Source organism: Micrasema longulum, unplaced genomic scaffold (genome assembly GCF_059751315.1).
Source record: "Micrasema longulum isolate JH-2025_06_02 unplaced genomic scaffold, ASM5975131v1 h1tg000685l, whole genome shotgun sequence".
In the NCBI taxonomy this organism is placed as follows: Eukaryota; Metazoa; Arthropoda; class Insecta; order Trichoptera; family Brachycentridae; genus Micrasema; species Micrasema longulum.
The window spans coordinates 43,294-66,163 of NW_028277881.1; the positions used below are offsets into that span (position 1 = coordinate 43,294).

General features: G+C 30.3%; 1 protein-coding gene across 1 annotated transcript in view; it reads left to right on the forward strand.

Annotated features, from left to right (window-relative positions):
* Positions 1-22,870, forward strand: part of LOC148279658 (potassium channel subfamily K member 18-like) — a 57,983-nt gene that overhangs the window by 19,261 nt on the left and 15,852 nt on the right. The window contains exons 2-3 of the mRNA XM_088229605.1: positions 548-645; positions 2,621-2,777. Of these exons, the coding sequence (XP_088085731.1) occupies positions 548-645; positions 2,621-2,777 (255 nt within the window). The remainder of the gene's footprint in view (positions 1-547; positions 646-2,620; positions 2,778-22,870) is intronic.

Below are 22,870 nucleotides of genomic sequence, written 5' to 3' on the forward strand. Positions count from 1 at the left end.
TAGGCAACGCCTGAAAACAATTTTTCAATTTTTCAATTTTTAAACTTTTTCTTGGACCAGTTGGTTTCATTACAATATTTGAGTTTGTCCAAATGTTCATAGACAAAAGACTGGATTTCACCCCCTCGGGGGTCATTAAGATTAACAAATTACAACAGGGATGGAGAATACCTTAAATAAGGGAATATGGAAGTCAAGGCATTTACAGGGCTTATGACCTGTCATTGGCTGGTTTAAGTGGCCACTTTACACACTGTGTAACATTCACTTGTTTACACCTTTCGCTTAATTTATAAAAACTTCATCGAATATTTTTTGTTAGAAAATCTTTGTCTTTAATACTAACAATGTATGACTGTGTGTTTTTTAAATAAAATAAAAAAACAAGGCCACAGTCGATTATTTCATCACAAACTAACAAAATAGAGTCTTTAGAAGGAACATACTTTGCGGTGCAAATATAAACCTTGTACAAAATAAGCAAAATTCCGTATAAAAGAAATAAGAATAATAGATATAATAAATAGATATTTTCTTTTGTTTTCAGGTGTCAACGAGAAAATTACATCAAAAGACATCAAATTGAGAGAATTAGAACTTGTAGAAGAATTGAGAGTTATGACTAAAAATCCAGCTTTGACTGAGGTAAGAAATTCGTATATTTTTATACATTTTTTTATTTAGTAACAAAGCCAATTAAAGACATCAGAGCATTGAGGTCTGTGACATAGATGGACATATTATTATAAATATATAAGTTAAAAAATATTGAGTTGGCCTCAACATTTCAAAAAAAGATATTAGATTGTTTGCACATCTGGAATAATAAAACACTTATGAAAGGAAGTAGCTAATAATTACTGCATTTTCTTATCAAACTCGACGACATTTCTTTATGGAACTTCACGTCTGATCACTGAGAAAGTTCGTGAAACTATAAGGACCACCACAAATTAAAATACCAGATTGAACGTGCTTGTTACATGCTTAGAAATACGGCCCTTCGGGCATCATGAAATCGGCCCCCATGCTTTGTCACATCGGCCCTACGGGCCTTAGTTAATACGCCCTTTAGGCCTTTGTTGATTGAAATCTTAGGCACCTTGAAATATCACCCTTTTGAGCCACCCTATCATTTTATTGCTGCTCGGTACAATCTTAATGCAATAAAGAAGAGTTCGTTCAGAAGAATGATCTTCTTATTCATTTCCTTTCCGCACCTTATGGTGCATGGGCACTGCATTGGTGCACCAATCGCTGCGTATCTTGATCAATTTGTTATATAAAGTCAAAATGATCAGTCTTACGCTTCAAATGCCAGTCCAATGACTATGAATATTCCAGTGTCATAACAAAGTGTTCAAAAAATATTTTAAATTAACCATGTTGGGAATCGAACCCGACACCTCTTGCATGAAAGGCAAACGCGCTGACCACTATACCATGAGACCGTCACTAAGAATAATGCTACCAAAATATAATGAAATGAAAATATATAATGTATTAAATATCTAGGCAAAATGTTAGGTTAAAAATACAGTTATTTGAGGAAATGCCAGAAAGCATAAAAAATGTATATATATTTAAAACTAGCGGACCTGACAGACGTTGTCCTACCCGAACCTTGGCTTGCCTACTACTTGCTTGGAAAAATACTTTTCATTGATTAGTAGGTACCCAGGTACTTGTTTATAGTTGAATTCCAAAACATAAGATAAATATTTTTTCAAGTATTGCATTCTTTTTGCAAACGTTAAACTCTGGTCGTCTCCCAAGAAAAGGGTGTACTTATTGTAGGAATACGATTTTTAAAATGTTTTGAATTTAAAATTATTTTAGCTTTACCAAAAATTCAATAAAAAGAAATAAATGGGTAGAAATTATAAGGAATTTAAGGAAAGAATCTGATTGAGATCCACAAAAAACAAATGTTGTTTGTAAACATTCAAAAACAAACTTTTTTTAATGCACAACAAAACCATATCTTTACATTTTTTGCAAATGCACTCTCCTCGAATGTAACCCTGGTAGATCGATAAATAAAACATCTTTGCTCCTAACTTCTTTTTTCCACATTCGATGGTAGATTTTATGATATCTACCAACATGAACAGCGCAAAGATCTATATTTCTCTGAAAACCGCACGTAAATCAATTAAGCCGTTGAGGAGGAGTACGGTGACATCACACGTACAGAGGAATTATATATATATATAAATATGAAATGTAAAGAGTATATATGTAAAAAATACTAGGTTATACATATTTTTAATTGTAAATACATACATAGGTTAATATGGGTGTTCATATTGAACAGTTTGAATATTATAAATTAGGATAGTATGTGTAAAATAGTGATAAATAATGTTAGAATAAGTAAAGATGTAAATATTGTGTTGAAAATATATAAATGACTATGTTTACCATAGAACTAAATAAAATAATGAAAAAAAATGAAGCGATTAACATTGCATAGCTAAGCATCTGTTATTTAAAATAACAACAGTCAGCTATCGCTGACTGTCACATGCTATCCAACAATTTTACTCCACCAAAATGACTATTAATTGTTAATTTAGATATTTTAATATAATGAAAATTTTATTTTTGATCCATTTAGGATCCTGAGATGTGGAGTGGGGAGGCACTGAAGAGGTTAGAAGGGTACAAGCGCCAGGTGACTGAATGGGTTAAGCAAGGATCAACAGATAAGGGGAAAAAAGTTTGGTCATTTTGGAATGCCATGTTCTACTGTGGGACCATTTACACAACAATTGGTGAGTAAAATACTTTTTGAATTGCACCTAGTAAAACACAATATTTAGGTGCGTTACAATGCAGATCAAATACATATTTTAAGAACATAAAACTTTCGAATTTAGGGGGGGTTTCTAAAAAATTAAGTAATAGGGATGAAACCTATATTTTAAACCGACGTATTAGGGGCATGAAATAGGCAAACAAGGTATATTGTAGGCATATACCACTAGCATATGGTAAAGTATTAAAATATTTTCAAATGCTTAAACTGAGAAAAAGAAACAAAATGGACAGTAAATATATAATTATTTATATTTAAATTTTAAAAATTCTTTTTTCATTTATCAAAAACATACGAAAATTAAAATACAAATTATCAACTCCTTATGAACTGCATAAAATGCAGTTCGTCAGCAGGTGCTTATGGTTAAGTTTTAATATATATACAGACATAATCTTATTTCTTAAATTCTATAACATATGAAAACCCTTATTACTATGGAAAAAAAAACATGTATTCCCAAGAGCATTGTGAATATGTTATACGTAGAAAAATAAATTGTCTAAATAAAATAAAAAGAACACAAAAAAGTTTAAACACAAAAACCACGTGCTAGATTTTCAGCGAACAGATAAGTTTTTTTGTTTTTTAATATTTGATGGGTGCATATTTTACGTTTTTGGTACATTGTACTCTAGTGTTCTTTTCCCGTATTTATTATTGAGTTTATGAAGAGCTAGTCCATCTTCACTAGTGAACCGAGTATTACATACATGCTCCAATTTATTTCTATATTCAGATAGAGACGCATGCTGAGAAACCAGCTTGGACCGTAATAAAGCTTCAACGGATAAAAGATTAATAGATTTATACAATTAGGATATTGGAATATCGTATCGTTGACAGTACAACTTTTTTTAAATTAATACTTTGATCTTAGAATTTTGTAAGTTTTGAACAAGGTTTATGTTTGATTACTGGAAAAAGCCCATGATGTTAAAGCGTATCTTATAATTGATTCTGAAATACGTAAATATATATATCCATATCTGAATATGGACGGAAGCGCTAAAATGGCCATGGCTATACGAACAATTAAAAGTCTCTTATAATATTTGGTTACACACATAAAGAGAGACATTTACCCAAGCGTCAACCACAACCATAATACAAGATACTCTAATAGGGATCTGATACCAAGTGAAGGGGTCAACACTGTTCTGGCATCGAGACAGCACTATAACGTCGGCAAAAAGGTCCATAACCTTTTGCCAGAATCGTGGAAAGACGGGAGTGTTGTCAAGTTACGGAATGTGTTGACCTCGCTCTTTCATGACATTGGTCGTAGGGAGTCAGAAAATTTGATGCATGCCACGGATTGGAGAACCTTACTGGATGTCAAAAATAAAATATAAAAAATAAGGAATAATTAAAAAAATATATATTTATAGATGACAACCATGAAGTTTCGCATAAATAAATTGTCTATGTTTTTATGAATGTATGTATGTGTATGCGCATGGGTGTATGTACGTGTGTGTGTATGTACATGTGTATATATGTGTATATTTATATATAAATGTGTGTATATATATGTGTATGTCTGTATGTATATGAATCAAAATGTGTATCCGAATAAGTTTATATTTTGTTTGTCTGTGCTCTATATTAATTTGTTAAGTATTATAATATATAAAAATGTAATTGCCTAGCTTGGAACGGGGTATGTACCCTTGTTAGCTGGGCAAAGTGAATATGGAATTGTATTTTGATAAAGAGTGTGAATAAATAAATAAATAAATAAATATTTTCCTTAATATGAAGAACAACACGGAGGTTTTCATAGGTTCAACACGAGAAATATGCTAGTTGTGCCCACCACTTTCTTAAAATTTTATTTATTTATTTTCTTAGGTAAACAAACAGTATGTACACATATATTGCCAATTCTTTGTATATTCGTGTCAGAAACTCATGCACACACCAAAAAATTTTTTTACACTTAATACAATAATTTAAATTATGTTCAATATAATAAATGTTAAAGAAATTAAATGAAAAAATATGTATATAATAATAAAGTTAAATATCTGCTTCTCTCAAAATTTCTATAATTTTTGACCTAGATTTACATACATTGTCACAAAAAATATCAGCCTCGGTAAATATATTGTTATATTGGTCGCATATTCTAGGTATTGTAGATTGTTTAAAATAGTTCGTTGACGCGTTTTCAGTGTAAAACAGAAGATTTTGTCTTGTCGGTCTAGATGGCACACATAATGAATTCTACTTGAAAGACTATTTAATATAATAATAATAAGAAAAATATTTGCAGGATAAGACAGCTTGGCATTCATCATCATTCAATGGTGCATAGGGCCCTGTATTGGTTAACCAATCGCAGCGTATCTTGATTATTTTTTGTTACATGAAGGTAAGATCAGTCTTACGCTTCAGGTACTAGTTCAGGGACTATGAAATATTCTAGTGTAAAAACACCCTTTTAAATAAATATTTCATATCAATCATGTCGGGAATCAAACCCGAGACCCCTTACGCGGTAGGCAAACGCGCTGATTATTACACCACGAGGCCGACTATTGGTATTAGATTCGTGTTTATTAATTTAAGTTTGTTGATTTTAATTGTGTTGTTGATTTAAATTCATTCGTTTGTTGAGTTTAATTTACTAATTGTTGAATTGTATTATAGAGTGTTAATTTATCGACGGTTATAAGTAATTAAATTTTTCCTAAGTAAAGGATAAACTAAACTTAACTTAATCCAAGAAAAACTCTATCAGACAAAATAGATTTTCATATACAAATTTAATGTATTTTTTATTTGTTTGTTTTTCCGAAGAACAGTTCATTACACATTTTCTACAATACAATAGTATCATCGAAGAAAATACAATTTACAAAAAATTCAACTTGAAAACGAATGAGGAGACCGTAGTTAAGACGAAATGCCCACTAAGACTTCAAAGTCTGAGCTTAAGCCGTTTTTTTTTATATATTTTTATTACTCTTTAGTTATAGCAGATAAATATACATAATATGACCAAACAAGCCCATATGCAAACTCATTTATACAGATAATTGATATAAATGTGCCATGGGCGTAAATAAACCAATGGACATACAGAATGCCGAATGTTACACAGTGCATTGTGTGATTGCTTAAACCAACGATTAACACACTTCCGAATTCCTTTTTTCGAGGGTGTTCTCTCTGTTTATATGGCCATCTAGTTTTTTTATCGAAATAATGTTTTGTTTCATAACAAAACTTTCCAACTAGTGTTTAATACGTGGCATATTATGCTCTAAATAAATGACGAACGTAAATAAAAGAATGAAAAGAAACAACAGAAGAAAATGAAAATAGTGAATCTAATTTCATAATATTTGTAAGCTTAGCACTTTATTTCAATATCACGCTTGCTTTAGCAAAAGTGTGAAAGGACACGAAGGTAAATCTATCATCGGTGGCTGAAAAATCAACTGAGTGATGTCGATCTTCCTACTCAAGAATGACTCAGAAATATTTTCTTTAAATTAGAACACGGCACAGAAATATCACTCACAACTTACGACTATACGCATTTGTAGTAGTTATGATATAAATGTTCTCGAAGTTACTTGACTAAGAAAAAATGTGGGCGCGACATTAATGTCACAGTTTTGTAATAATTCGTTTGTAAAATGCTGTTAAACACATAGCGAAGAAATTTAAGAAAATTGAAAAAGCGAAAATAAATACTTATCGTGTTTTCAATAAGCTTTGATATAAAGAAAGTTTTTGTTAAGCATTATAAAGCAGAATTTATTTCTTCTGATTTACATACATAACATTTCAGATTTTTTTGCGGTTTAAATGATTTGTTTGAAAACGCGTACGGTTTCATTTATTTAAAATGAAAACAACCAAAAAAATTATCAAATGCTATGGAAACCGAAAGAAATTAATGCACGATAATAGGTATTTTCATTTTAAAGATGTTTTCTCTTGTAATAATTTTCACATACATTTGTAAATAAATGTTATAAAAATGGCAAAAAAAAATCTTCAAAATAAGGTTTGTCATCAAAATGGTAAATTTCAGTTGAAAGAAAGATGTATTCACGCATTTAAAAAAATTATTCAACACATTTTATAGATATACAATTTATATAAATATAAGGGCGGGCATATTGCCTTGAGGCAATTTCTCCCTACCTACCCAAATCGTTTCGTTTGAGAAAATTACAAGTAAATGGAAAATAAATTACATATCACAAAATTTTATTAAAAATTTAAAAGAAAAATTAAAAAACAATCTACACTATACTATCAAGAGAAGAAAGTGGGTTGGGAAAGAAAGAAAAAGGAGAAAGAAACAACTGAAGCATTCGGATAGTAACATTTCAATCTTTATTTAAATGTAAATAAAGAAGGGGAGCGTCTCTAACATTAGTGGGTAGTTTATTTCACAGTCGAGCAGCACGTAATGCGAAAGAGGAAGCATTTTGTTCCATATATTTTTTTAAAAATTGTTTGATTTCTATTGTTTCTGCATAAATTAAACTTAGAATTAGTCATGAATTTTTAAATTACGATTTTTTACTAAAAACATTAAATTTGTTTAAACTGTAGAAGAAAAATTTAAGACCTTTTAAACTTATTCAAAATTGTTAATTCATTATGGGATTGCCCTGAACTATTATCTCTCATCAACTTCAGAGTACCTGGAAGAATGACTAGACAGGTGCCACCGTTTTGTAGCAACTATTCACGGACAGTGTATACTTGTAATGCCGTAACTAACAGACTTCATGAATTCGGCAATAGTTATTCCTCACGTGTCTGATATATTTAGTGTGGGGTATTGTTCTATTGAACAAACCTTTTGAACTTTTTCAAAGATGGTGAATGGTAATTATATTTATTTATATATGCATTTCATAATATATACAATTTTTTGTTCACTTTGCCCAGCTGAATGAAACAATACTTATGATTTGCTTGTTATATTACTTAAAAATAGTTTATTATTTAATTTGTTTTTAGCATCTCTTCTTGAAATGTTTAAACTTTCTACTGAATATGTTGTTTAATTTTTAGGTTATTTTTTTTTATAAATCTTGTATAATTTTTGTGTTTAATTTTTTTATAAATCTTGGAAAAAAGGAAATTTATGTTTTTAAAAAAGATATATAAATGAAGCCAAATATGTAAGTAATATATTTTTTTGTAAATGGCAGATTTACCGTTTATGTTATTAAAATAAAATAAAATAAAATAAAATAAAATAAAATGAAATGAAATGAAATGAAATGAAATGAAATGAAATGAAATGAAATGAAATGAAATGAAATGAAATGAAATGAAATGAAATGAAATGAAATGAAATGAAATGAAATGAAATGAAATAAAATGAAATAAAATAAAATAAAATAAAATAAAATAAAATAAAATAAAATAAAATAAAATAAAATAAAATAAAATAAAATAAAATAAAATAAAATAAAATAAAATAAAATAAAATAAAATAAAATAAAATAAAATAAAATAAAATAAAATAAAATAAAATAAAATAAAATAAAAATAAAATAATTTAAAAGTAATTAGTGCAGATTTGTTTCGATAAATAAAAAAAAAAAGTTCCATAATAATAATAATGCCGCTGGTATCGTTTTTTTAAAAAAAATATGAAAAATCTTATTCTGGAATGAATTTTCAATTCATTTAATCCCGATGGGGATAATTTATTCCTTTCGCCGATTATTTACTTACCCAAAGTTACTCTAGTAAATATCTTATAAAAATGAGCATTAAAAACAAAATTATGAAAAGGCGATTTCATTTGACGACACATTAATAAAAAGTCCGTCATGGCGAGCGGGAAGTAAAACAACACACAATATTTTTCTTCAATTTTATTCTGTAGATAAAAGTATGTTGGGTGTTCCTTTGTGAATGTATTATGATAAAACGAATGGTTGAGATGACGATAAATATAGCAAAATGGGATTTTCTCCGCGTCCAGGCGAAACGAAAAATACAGTTCTAAAAACCCTCGTGTTCTGGACTTGTTGGCAACTCTTAAGTTAAAGCCCTGAAAAAAAAACAAGAGGCCTTGTGTCAAGTTTTGAAATAAATTCAGTTGGAAATATTTAACTTCAGTTTTGAAATGGTGGTAATACGAGATCAAAAGATCTTACACCATTTTCCGATCCATATTAAATGAACTTAAGGATTTCTATTATTAATTTAAGTTTTGTTAGAGAGCATTAATAAAAAATATTCCATCCTTTCCCCTTTCTTCATAGTATAGTGTAGATTTTGAGTTTGTTTTGTTTTTTTTTATTTTATAAAATTATAATATTCTAGATTGATTCATAGAATATGTCCATCTACTTCTTATTTTCACAAAGTGAGTGGTTTGGGTAAGAAGAAAGAAATTTCTTTAAGACAATACGCTCGCCCGTGTATGTATGTAAAATGAATTTGTATATTGAGCCTTAAAAATATCAATAATAAATAAAATAATGTCTCTTATCATTAGTTTGACAGGAGATAGTATTACCAATAAAGGGGTATGTTGCATATTTCCTACCTACCCAAACCTGTTAATCCTAGGTTTACAGAATCTTATAATTTTATACAAAATTTGAAATGAAAATAAACTTGTAATCTACTCTTTACTATGAAGAAAGGAGAGGGAATGGGAAGGAAAGAAGAAGAAGAAAGGAACAACTTTAATATTTAGAAAGTTACATTTCGATTTGATTTAAATTATTTGATTGACATTAGTGAGTAGTCAATCCACAATCAAGCAGCTTCTAATGTAAAAGAGGAGGCTAAGCAATTTGAGTGGTAAGTGTGTGTGTCAAAAAGTTTATCTCGTTACTAGAACGAAGAGATGGTTCATGTTGTGGTGGAGGTTGGAAGAGCTCTCTCAGATAAACAACCGAAGTTCAATTATTCAAAATATTGTAAAGACGTGATAGAGTGTGATTTTTTTTACTTTTAATTGATATGTATTATTTTGGTAATTATACTTCATGGATGAGAAACAAATAAATTTATCAACATAAAGAAAGAAATGCTCCGCATATTAATTTCAATAATTGAATCAAAAGAAGTCTGACAATTAAAGCATCGAGATTTATATTTTCATTTTGCTTTGAAACTCTCAAAGATAAAATCACTGTTCTCCAAGGCTGAAATTCCTTGGCATAAGTTGACGAACGGTTTTTAGAAGCATCTTTCACACATCTGTAATCATTATTACAAAAACATTTTCTGTTACTATATTATGTTTCTGTCACAAAAAGTTGCCGTTACATTCTAAACAAACATCAGAAAAAACAGTCGAATGATGTCAGTTATGACGAAATCTGTTTCTTGTAAAAAATAATAACGTCAACGCCTCAATTACGAATCTGCACTAGCATTATTTTGAGACATTGACGTATACAATTTAAAACTGGAATCAAAAAATACTTTCCTAATTTATTACATAATTACCTACCAGTGGCGAGCTGTGATTAATTCTATAGGTAATCCACTCAAAATGTTTATTAAGTTGTACCGACTTATTATAAGTACATAATATGTAAATAATTTAATTATAAATTACTGTTTTCTGTGATTCTGTGAAAATCAACTCGAGCAACAATTATTTTTAACCACGCGATATACTTTTATTCTACACTATTTTAATACAATAATTGTAGAAAAGTTTATTAACAAATACCACTATGACATTCAGTAGTAACTGTCAACACTGAGCACTGGCCGATTCCCTTTAAAATGAATAATGCCAAGAACGGCCGCTACGAACGCCACATGTCCTATGTGATACATAAGACGTCAACGGTATCCTATCAAAGAAAAATAGTCCTTCGGAAATAATGTTCGAAATACTAGTTTCCAAATATAATAATAAATACATTTATGCAATGTCTCGCAACAGTCTCCTGTAATGGTCTCTTCCCCTAGACAGCATCCGAATTAGAATATTTCAACATATTTATGTAAGTTAAATTGATTTCCTGCCGGTATGATATTAATCATATATCTGAGAAGCTTTTAAATTTAATATTTAATATTTATTCAGATATAAAAAATATAAAACAATTAAGATTAAACCTTACTTTCAGATCAAGATGGTACACATTTTAAATTCATTCAAACGTGCATCTAAAGCGTAACGCGTAATTGCCTAGAATGTTTTTTTATATTTTTATATCTGAGTTGCATTATTCTTTTACCTTGCTTGTAATAAACAAGGTTTATATTTACTTCAAAGCGATAGTTATTTATTTGTTTACTTTAAAAAATATATTTTTTTAAATTCTATTAAATTTACTTCAACGAAAAACTTTATTTAGTCATTTAGTTATTTTATGTTAGGATCGGTGGGATGTTTCGGCTGTGACCTGTTTCAAGAGCTTCTCCGCATTTGCTCTAGTGACGAGGAAACCACAGAAAACTCGTCAGGAGAAGGCGGACCGTTGTAATTCGTCAACAGATCTTCCGATCCACTTGAAGAGTGTTCGGCATTTGGTGTTCTGCTATCATAGATACCTTTTATTGCCTTTACTATATCTGTCATGCATAATGTTACCTCTCTTGACAAGTCCTTATGAGTAATTACTACATGAACATCGTGTAAATCCTCATTTAGACTTTTGCATCGCGTCTCCAGTTGCATTCTCTGCAGACCAAAAAAGCGGCAATGCATCAATAGATGGGAGATCTTAGAGAGTAACATCATTGCATGGGCAAGTGTTGATCTCAGATATTTTGAATCTGTGTAAATAGCTCATAAATCTGACATGCCCTGTCAGGATTTGTGTAAGTTCGTATCCTGCACGCTGCAGTTTCCTGAATTCAAAAGCATGGTAAATAGATGGAAAAAACATCGCCTAGCATGTAAACCTCCAGCAGAGAATAAATTGCACAAAAAAATCTACCGTAAATACAAAAAAATATTACTGTTTTTTCATAGTCAAAACAAGATTAGATCAAGAAATGTAAAGCCCCCGTGTTTGAACTCCGATTATTTTTACTCTTAGTTAAAAATAGCAAAAAAGCACAGACGGGGTCCGTGTTCATGACATGCGCGGTAAGAGGTGCTGGCGGGGTAGAAACGAGTGAAATGAGCGAAATGAATGCACTGAGTGAAATGAGTGAATTGACTGAACTTAGTGAACTGAGTGAAATGAGTGAATTGAGTGAACTGAGTGAAATAAGTGAAGTGCGTGAAGTGAGGAAATGAGTGAAATGAATTAAACAAAAAATAAAATAAAAATGGCACTGAATGACCTTCTGCCAACTGCGACTTGGTACAAACTACTATATAGTATAAAAATAGTACATTTTCCACTTCTGGTCAAACAATAAGGAGAGGTCTCAGCAAAATGTCCGTACGAGGTTTTCCCAGAGCATGAATTATGTCAAACCCAAAACCCGTACGACTTTTGCTCAGAGACGTCTCTGACTCATCGCACCGAGAGTGTTCAATATTTTGCAAGAGCTTATTAAGATCTCAAGGATAAAAACTATTTTCAAGAAAGGAGTTAAGGACTGGATTTCCCTTAGTGGGAGGGATTTGAGTAGGAAACTCCTTGATGATTTTCTGAATGTTTAAGTTTACTGTTTACCACACTGATGTGCCATATACGAGTATATGTTTTTTTTAAAATTATTTTTTATGTTTCTGATCCTATATTTGTGGTGATATACTCATGTGTTTGTGTCAACTAATTTCTAGTCTTTTCTCAACACGTGACTTTTAGTCCCATGGAGTTGGGACTTATGTCTTAAATAATGTGTAATATACGAGTACTACATGTATGTAAATAAATAAATAGTAGCTGAAACGTTGTAACGAATCAAAGCTTTAACAGATCACCCCAAAAATACGATACATATTGATAACAGTGATTTTTATTTATTAAAAAAAATGTTCACTAAGTAAGTGTTTTGTGCATGCACAATTAAAAATTGTTAAAAGAATAAATAGGTTCGACATGAAAAACTACTCCATCATATTTGGTTGACGACTCTAATAAATTAATATTAGACAAAAATAAATTATGCTTACTTGGGAGAAGTATATTCTTGAAGTATTTAAAGATAAAAGATCTAACAACCCAACTTATAATGATAATGACTTGTATGGACCACCAATATTAAAATTGGAAATTCTTCATGCAATAAACACTTTAGAAAATAGAAAAGCTTGCGAACCAGACAATATTCTAGTTGAGGTATTGAAGCTCACAAGTGACTATAGTATTGACTACCTGCTGAGGTTATTTAATGCTATTTACGACACAGGGGTTATCTCCCAAGACTGGTTGAGATCTACTTTGTGACGTTGCCCAAAAAGCAGCACCCAAAAAAATGCAGTGACTACAGACTAATAAGTCTGATGAGTCATATACTGAAATTATTCCTTAAAATTATACATGCGATGATTTGGAATAAATACGAACAGGATCTGAATGATACGCAGTTTGGCTTTAGAAATGCCTTCGGTACCAAGAGAAGCTTTATTAACTATCAATGTTTTGCTGTAGAAGTGCCGTGATCACACAAAATCAAATGTTTATCCAAAACCTATACTGGTACCAAACAGCAAAAATCAGACGCGGAAACTAAATATCAGATGCAAAACCCTTTCAGCGGGGAATGCAACAAGGTTATATCCTGTCCCCTTTGATTTTCAACTTGTATTCTGACTATATTTTTAAGAAAGCGTTGAACAACAATATAAGAGGCATGAAGATCAATGAAGTTGTAATCAACAGTATCAGGTACGCCAACGACACTGGTTTGCTGGCGGATATCATTGGCGATCTTCAGGAGTTGTTAAATAGTGTGGATGCATTTGGCGAACAACTGGGTTTAAAAATTAATGTTGGCAAAACGAAATGGATAACATTTGGCCTCCTTGATTACTTCACATTTTATCTCAAATTAAAGGGTATAGATATTGAAAAGGTGGACAAATTTAAATACCTCGGCAGCATTCTAACAGAGACCCTTGACGCAGATATAGAAATTAAATGCAAAATTGAGACAGCAAGAGCTGCTTTTAATAAAATGAAATCCCTCTTCTGCAATGCTAATCTCAACTTGAAAATAAAAAAAGATTGGTAAAATGTTATATGTGGTCTGTATTGTTGTGTGGCTGTGAGACTTGGACTCTGAAAGTGAAAACTATGAATAGGCTAGAAGCTTTTGAGATGTGTTTGCATCGCAGAATGCTTAAGATATCTTGGACAGACCTGATAACGAACTCCAAAGTCTTAAGTCAAGTTAGAATGAACAGAGAACTCTTAACCACCATAAAGTTCGTAAAATTTCATATCTGGGGCATATAATGCGTGGAGAAAAGTACCACTTGCTTCATTAAAATTTGAAAGGCAAGATTGAGGGTCACAGAGGGGCTGGAAGAAAACAGATGTCCTGGCTGCGAAAAATACGTGACTGGACTGGCTTCAGGACTGTGGAGCAGATTTTCCGGGCAGCACAGGACAGAAAGACTTTTGTTGAGGATACCTGACAAGGGGAACTAAGATATGAAGAAAAATTAATAATTTCTACCTCTCTAATAGAGTAAAAATATCCTAAACCGGTTCCTTATCTTCTAAACGATACGCAATAAATAATAATATTAAAAAAAATTGGCAACTGATTTCGAGTTCAGGGTTGATCTGATTACGTTTTAATGGGAGATATGTATAATGTATGTATTTATGACATCTATCGCTGTTTTTGCTCACCTACAGAACAGACATACACCCACGAGTTAATAAACATTTCGAATTTGCTATCAAAGTAACAGAAATCTAATCGTGAACCAGAATCTCGCACTTAAATGTCGTTGTTTGTATGTATTTAATCACCAGCTGGAAAAAGCGTATCATTTCTTAGCACATGTGATATTTGTTTTATTTCAAGGCTTCTGACTGTTTTATTATAAACAAAAACATATTTCACCTTGGGGATCTGAAACGGGATTGCCAATTCCTTTAAAATTGTATTATTTTTTACATATTATAAATTTAATATTGTAATTTATTATAAAAATAAAAGACGAGTGATACTTTAATATACAAATTTGGAATATCCAGCGACTAGTTTCATCGCTTTCACGACATCTTCGAGACTGGTATCTTTATTTAGGAGTTCAATGTATTTATACAAAACAGTGGTAAGGATAGAGAATTCAAAATTACATGAAAGTAAATTAAATAAAATTATTTTTATCTTAAGGATCATTATAATTTTTTTCGGGTAAACTAATGAGTTGAAATAATGCCATTTTAATGAGTTTAAGTATTTTATTTTTAGAGTTTCATCCTTCGTGAGTATGATTTTTGACAATTACGATTTCTGAAAAACAAAGGGTAAAAGTAATTTGTAAAAATATATTACAATGGGTAAAGTAATGGAGAATGCACGTGTGTTATCTGTTCATTAAATAATTCTACGTCAGGTTTATTTTTTAATCTATTTATTTCGAGAATTTCTAGTTTGTCAAGTTTATGGCCTTTAGGTGCAATATAAATTATTTATACATTATTTTTTAAAATCAAAGGAATTTTTATTTTCTATAAAATGATTGGCAAAATTTGAATTATCTTTATTATTAGACCATAATTGTATGTGTTCTTTTATGCGTGTTTTAAAGGCCTACCCGTTTGTCCTACGTAGCATGTATTTTTACAGTCATTGCAATAAGAAGGTAAGTTCCTGAGTTGGAAAACTTATCTTTTTTGTTTAGCGATGAAACCGGTCACTGAATATTCCAAATTTGTGGATTAATGTATCACTCGTCTTTTATTTATATAATAAATTACAATGAACTTCCATCAAGAATTTTCACTTACGAACTTAAATTTAATTTAATATTGATTTTATTTTTCCATCTAAGAATGTAAATTGGCACTTTTAAAAATGTGTAACGTCAAAGGAATGAACAATTATTTATTAATTTATTTGACGGACTTATGCAGTCCATTCTAACGATGGGAAATACAATTTCTTACAATAAATACAGGTTTTAATAAAATTAAAGCAAGGACAGAAAAAATAAAAATTACTTCCTTAATACACGATCCGGTCTATCTTAGTGATTTTTTAAATCAAAAAGACTAACGCCAAAACAGTACGAGACAAAGTGATAATTATGTACAAGGCAAAGTGTAAATTTTTCAATAGAGGGAAAAGAAGATAGGAATAATGAGTGAGTTTGTTTGTCCGTCACAACATTTTTGAAATATGAATTTAGAACAAAATTTTAAAATGCCTTCTTAATCAACCATGCTGTTTTCATATTAAAAAATCTTAGCATTCTCTGAAAAAAAAATACTCTCATTAACGGTATATTGTAGCGACGCGTGACGTGAAATTAATATTCAACATACAACATTAACCTTTAATATACTGTGTGAAAAAACTCTCTCGCGTCACTGTTTGGTAACCTGAGGTTACCTTAGTACGTTAACCTTAGATAACTCGGGGTTAGAAAATGATCGCCTGATAATCACCGTCTCTTTTCATGTTATCAAAATTGTATTTATGTATTGTTAAATCTTATGAGATTACAAATTTTTGACATTTTTGCACATCCTGAAAGACAAAACATTTGATTGAGAATTATCTGATAAACCTAAATATGTGATATTTTTTTAAAATATGTATTCAGATTTGCCGAGAGTCAGGTATAATTGACATGTGGAAGAAGCTAGGAATGTATACCAGGATAGGCGTGTGTGGCGTTCCATTCTCTCTGCCTACCTCTACGGAGAAATGGCGTGACGGTAGTAGTAATAGTAGTAATTACAAAGAAGGGTGGATATGTTATTTTTATGCTTATCATGTTGTAAAATAAAACCTACTAAACCAACGATAAATCAGAAATTTCAAAATTTATCCCGTCTATTGAATTTTAAAATAATAGGAACGTATTTTTTCTTCAGAACCGTTGAAAATTAATTTTGATTTGATCCTGCAAAGCTGGGTAAAAAATCTTTTATATTATTAATTGAGTCATTTGGAATATTAAAATATATTCCACTCACATTTCAAAAGGGGGGTTGAAAGCAGAAATAACAAGTAAAATAAATGAGGGTATTTAAAAAAGGAATTAAACAATAATTATACGCACGATCAAAAAATTTGAAATTACACCGACTCGTCTGTGAGAGATATTTCTGGAAATCGCAAGTGCAGTCTCAGTATGCTTGCATTTCTATAAATGTAACAGTTCATTATATAAGTTTTTTTATGTTATGTATATTTTAATTATAACATATTATACAAATGGCTTTTTGAAAATGGGTAGAAAAATACTATCATACCCTTTTAGTATTAAAGTCATAGGCATTATTTTAACTAGTATTATTTTTGATTCTAGATCTTAGCATTTCGTTTGAATGTTTAATAATTTAAAATTGAATCCATTTCACGTCATCTATGGCATTTAGTTTTTTTTTAAAGTAAACATTGATCATATAAAATTATGAAGTCTGTTAAAAGTAGGCTTATTACCCATAATATTTTTGTCTTCAGTATTAACAATCTAGAAAAATTAAATATACTTAGACATAAAAAACTTAAATAATCTTCCTACAGAAAATAGACATTAAAAAAAATGAATATAAAGATAATTGGAAACAAATTAAAATAAAAATATTTAAATAATACTTAAAGTTTATTATATAAATAAAACACGAGTGATACTTTAATCCACAAATTTGGAATATCAAGTGACCGGTTTCATCGCTTTCGCGACATCTTCGAGACTGGTATCTTTATTAGAGAGTTAAATGTAGGTTTTGTATAAATACATTTAACTCTTTAATAAAGATACCAGTCTCGAAGATGTCGCGAAAGCGATGAAACCGGTCACTGGAAATTCCAAATTTGTGGATTAAAGTATGACTCGTGTTTTATTTATATAATAAATTACAATGAACTTCCATAAAGGATTTTCACTTACAAACTTAAATGTCTTAATACTTAAAGGACAGATCAAAAAGTAAATATTTTTAAAGATTTTAATTATAATGATACTCTTAAATATAAATGATAATTCAGTGCAGTTTCAAGAATATGAACTTATACGAATATGTACGAGGCCAAGATCTATTGGTAACATTCTAATTCCAAAATTAAAATCAGATTTTTTTTTCTTAAATAAAATAAACAAAGGAAATAAAAAGTGCAGTCAGGAATAAAACATGTTTAAGAAAGAAGTAAAAAATTATACTTATAATTCTTTTTTTATGTTACACTCTTTTAAAATTATTTTTTTTTGTGATTTATACTTTAAATTTAAAATATTTATAGAAAATAAAAGACTAGTTATACTATTTAATCTACAAATTTGGAATATTCAGTGACCGGTTTTATCACTTTTGCGACATCTTTTGACTGGCAATTTTTTTTTCATTAATATTTACTAATCAAATAAAAAAAAACACATTACTAAGCGTCCCTCCCTCTTGAAATATTTTTGAGTAATAAGAAATGTTTATGTAAATATGCATACAAAATCTTCTCAAAAATTAATTCCGTTGTAGGAAATATCATTTACATATTTTTTTCGAAATAAATAAACTACAATTCTATTTTTTGTACAATAGAAATATAAAACAAAAAATATTATATAAAAATATCACTGTATTAAAACTGAACCTGTAATATATGTGTCTTAAATTTATCAAATTAAATTTAATAATTTTTTGGTAATTTAAAAAATGATGATTTAGAACGAATCAGAACTTTTTGGAAAAAGAAAAGCCAAATGCACGTGAAATTATAATAACTTATGGATTTTAAGATATCTAGAATGTACAGAATTGTAAACAATGTTTAAAAAAAAAAATGCTCTAAGTAAAATACTAGCGCACTCTATGTAGGAGGGAAATAATACTGTTTCGGGAAAACACGTAGTTTGGTTTGAATCTTTGCTGAAAATTTAAAACTTTCATTATTGGGACATCTATCGAGAAAACACAGAAAGCTTTTTCATCGTTTGACTGAAAGGTGAGCTTTCCATGAATTTTATTTTGTAAGGGTAATTTTGTTTATGATCCATTTTTTTTAATGTCCGCAAATACAACAACGAAAAACATTTTATTAAAATATTCTTCTTCTTGCGTTGCCTTGTCAGGTCTCCCCGACGTTGGCGATCACTACAGCGAAAGCATCTCGGTCCTGCGCTACTTTTATATTCCGCAGCTATGACAACTGCTTATTGGATGTACTCGCCATAGTGATTCCTGCGAAAAGATAACCAGAGTGGTTTGCCTTCTCTGGTGGATTGTTCTGTCAGGATCTTTCATTAGCTGGTTGATTCTGGTTAGGAGGCGCCAGAAACTCGCCTTTCATCTTCTCGTTATCTGCTGTGATCACACCGTTATGAGTGTGACCCAATTGCCCAGGGTTTGCGACGTGGACGCTAACTAGTAGGACTAGTCAGTAGTGTTGCCGGTGGAATGCAACTGGGCGTTGGCAGCATTTTATAGAATCACACCCTGCAGCAAGATGTGACTCACTGCGATTCTAATGACAGTTTACCCATTAAATATATATCAGATGCAAATACTATTGTTTTAAACTGCTCAGAGTTAAGTGACAAAAACACAATTTCGATACGAATTTGTACATCATCATCCTATTTGCCCCCTGTGGTGCATAAGACACTGCATTGGCTTAGAGTTTTTTGATATTTTTTATTACACGGAAAGTAAGGTAATTAATCCTACGCTTCAGGTGCTATTCCAGGAAGGATAAAATATTACGGTTCAAAAAAGCCAGAAGTCAAAACCAGGACCTCAAGAATGGTGGGCAAATACGTGAAAACAAAGTGAGAATTGCTGTGACGATTTTCAACCTCCATCGAGGAGAGTAGATAAAAATAATATGTACCTTCAATTGATGACATCTTTGAAGAGGCATATAATAAACAAACTTTCAAAGAAAAAAACCCACTTATTTACAAAATTCACGAAATTTTAGGTTTCTAAATAATTTATTTTTTTATAGATGCAATACAATTGCAGCTTGAAATCATTAAATGTATGTGGAGATTTTTTTTTGGATATATTTAACGATATATTAAATAATTATCAGAAAACTCTAACGCAATTTATAAAACCAAATAGTCACGTATGTTAGTTACGTAAAATAATTTGTAATAATCTGTTGGTAATTATTTATTATAATAACTTTTAAAACAATCATACGGTTCAATTAAATTAGCTAATTTATTTTTTTTTAAATATAATATAAACTTTTTTTATTTTATTTGTGCATGCTGTGTTCACATATACTTGATAAACAATATCTAAAATAACAATTTTTGATTATTATACCAATGTCATATGTATTATTTATTGTTTGTGAACCAAAACAAATTAAATCAAATATTGAAACATTTAAATCTAAATTTAAAACTCACACTGAACTCCATGCTGTAAAACATTATTTTCTTTTTAGAATCTAATTTAATTTTAAGGAACCCGTTTAACATTAAAATAAAAGACTGTAAAACAATCTCCCCTTTTAAACACGAGTTTTTACTCTAATACAGAGGTAGAAACGTTATTATTAACTCTTAAAAGACTGTTGTAAATAATCCCTTTGCGCGCGGTGATGTAACATCGTGTTACCGCTAGTAAAAGACGGAATATTCTGAAGTTCGGACATTTGAAAAAAAATGAAAAACATGGAAACCAACTGTTTAATACTTCATTTTCCATAATTTATGCGAAAAAACATATAATTCAGCCCTTTTATAGAAAATTAAATTAAAAATCACAAATACGCCGCTCGTGTTACTGGCGTGCGTCCCCCATCATTGTCATCAACCGACTGAATACTAAATCTGTTTAAGACGACACCCGCCGCAGAACAGAGTCTCTGTCTCCCTTGTTATGACTTCTATCTTCGCGCTCTCTCTTGTATAAGGTATTTGTATAGATGTGTCGCTAAATTAGCGGACATTCATTCTTCGCGTAGCAAGGATTAATATTTTTTATATTAACATTAAGCATAGTTGTACGAATTTTAATTTCCACGTCGGATGTGAAAATGTCTATTTAAAGATTACCAAAAATACGAATTCATAATTTTAATAAATAAGAGTGATATATCAAGTTTTGTGTCCTATGTCAACTAGTGTGACATCACAGCCACACAAGAGTTAATGATGTTTGTACTAAACTTTGTAAAATATGTACCTTTTTTGTAAACACTTTTATCAATAAAAAAAAAAAATATATATAATTTATCGAATAATTGTAATAAAATATACAACAGATACTTACTTCTGACAACAATTATCATTAACTAAAATAATTAATAACCCCTGAAGTCTAGTATAAACACTTTACAAACATTTGTTGCATATTACTCAAAACGAAAAAGAGTGGAGACTGCTGTTTTTGTTTTAACACGCCTCATTTGAACATACTATGAATTTTGGATTTTTACAATGTTAAATTATTAAATTATCATACCTAAAACGGGTAAATTGTTTGAACCGAGTGTTTAATATTTTAAAAGAGCGTATTAAGCCCTCAGAGGAATGAAGGACTAGATTTTCTTTAGTGGGAGGGATTTGAGAAGGAATCTCCTTGATGATTGTCCGAATGTTTGAGTTTGCTAATTACCATACTAATGTGCCATATACTTATTTACAAAAATAATTTATTATGTTTCTGATCTAAAATAATATTTAAGGTGGAACACTCGTATCTCTGTGACAACTACTTAATCGTTTTAGCTCAACACAGGGCTTTAAGTCCCATTGAATTAGGACTTACATCTCAAACAATTTGAAACAAAGTGCTAAAAAGTTGCTCTCAAAAATGCATAAATCAACGAGTAAACAATATTTATTTACGGACAATATCAAACGATTAATAAGTACTGAGTGAGAAGCATTTTCTGAATAATTTCTAAGTGCCAACTAGATACATAATATATGTACAAATGCAACGTTAGGCTACAGATCATTGGACTATTTTTGAATCTAGTCCAAGTTTATTTACGTCCTGTTTGTTTTGAAACTTTCAAAAATTATTTAATTCGTCCGAAATCGAAATAAGGCGAGACCTCGGTTTTTAAGAATTAAAATAAACTGAAAATATTTTTCAATTTTCGTATTTCTTTTTGGACCAGGTGGATTTATCAACAATGTTTTGAGTTTGTCCGAATTTTCAATGGCAGGTCATAAGCTCCGTGGATGTCAAGACTTCTAGATTCCTGTAATGTTCTTCATCTCGGTTGTGATATGTTAATATTAACAGCTCTCTAGGGGGTTGAATCCAGTACTTGTCTACAAAAATTTGGACAAACTCAAAACACTGTCTGTAAAGAACATTGAATGTAAAATTTAGTTTTTTTAAAAAGGAATAACCCGCTAAGCCTTTATTTTAGAGGCTTGTCAGCAGGTGGGAAAGAGAGGATATGAAAGGAGGTAATGAAACATTCACCGCAACACCCAGACTAATTCAGGAAAAAATCTTTAATGGATTGTTTTCTTGTAACTGGCGGGAATCGAACCCGCGACGCCAGTTTCACAGTCGGTTGTCTACTCAACTGAGCCACGACGCCTGTCATTTATTTAGATAATAATAGTACATACTAAAATAGCGTATCTGGGACTACTAATATTTTTTGCATTAAAACAAAGTGGACTTCAGATTTTTATTTCAACCTTAAAAAGCATTTTTTCACAAAAGAGGACTTCGGTGTTTTATCTTTATATATATAATTCCTCTGTACGTGTGATGTCACCGAGCTCCTCCTAAACGGCTTAACCTATTTACGTGTGGTTTTCAGAGAAATATAGATCTTTGCGCTGTGCGTGTTCGTAGATATTAAAATTTTCAATCTAATTTGTAAAAGAGAAGTAATGAGCATAAATATGTTAATTATAGATCTACCAGGGTTGCGTTCGAGGAGAATGCATTTACAAAAAAATGGAAAGATGTTGTTATTTTGTCTGAAAAAAAGGTTGTTTTTGAATGTTTACAAACAGCGTTTGTTTTTTGTGAATCTCAATCAGATTCTTTCCGTAAATTC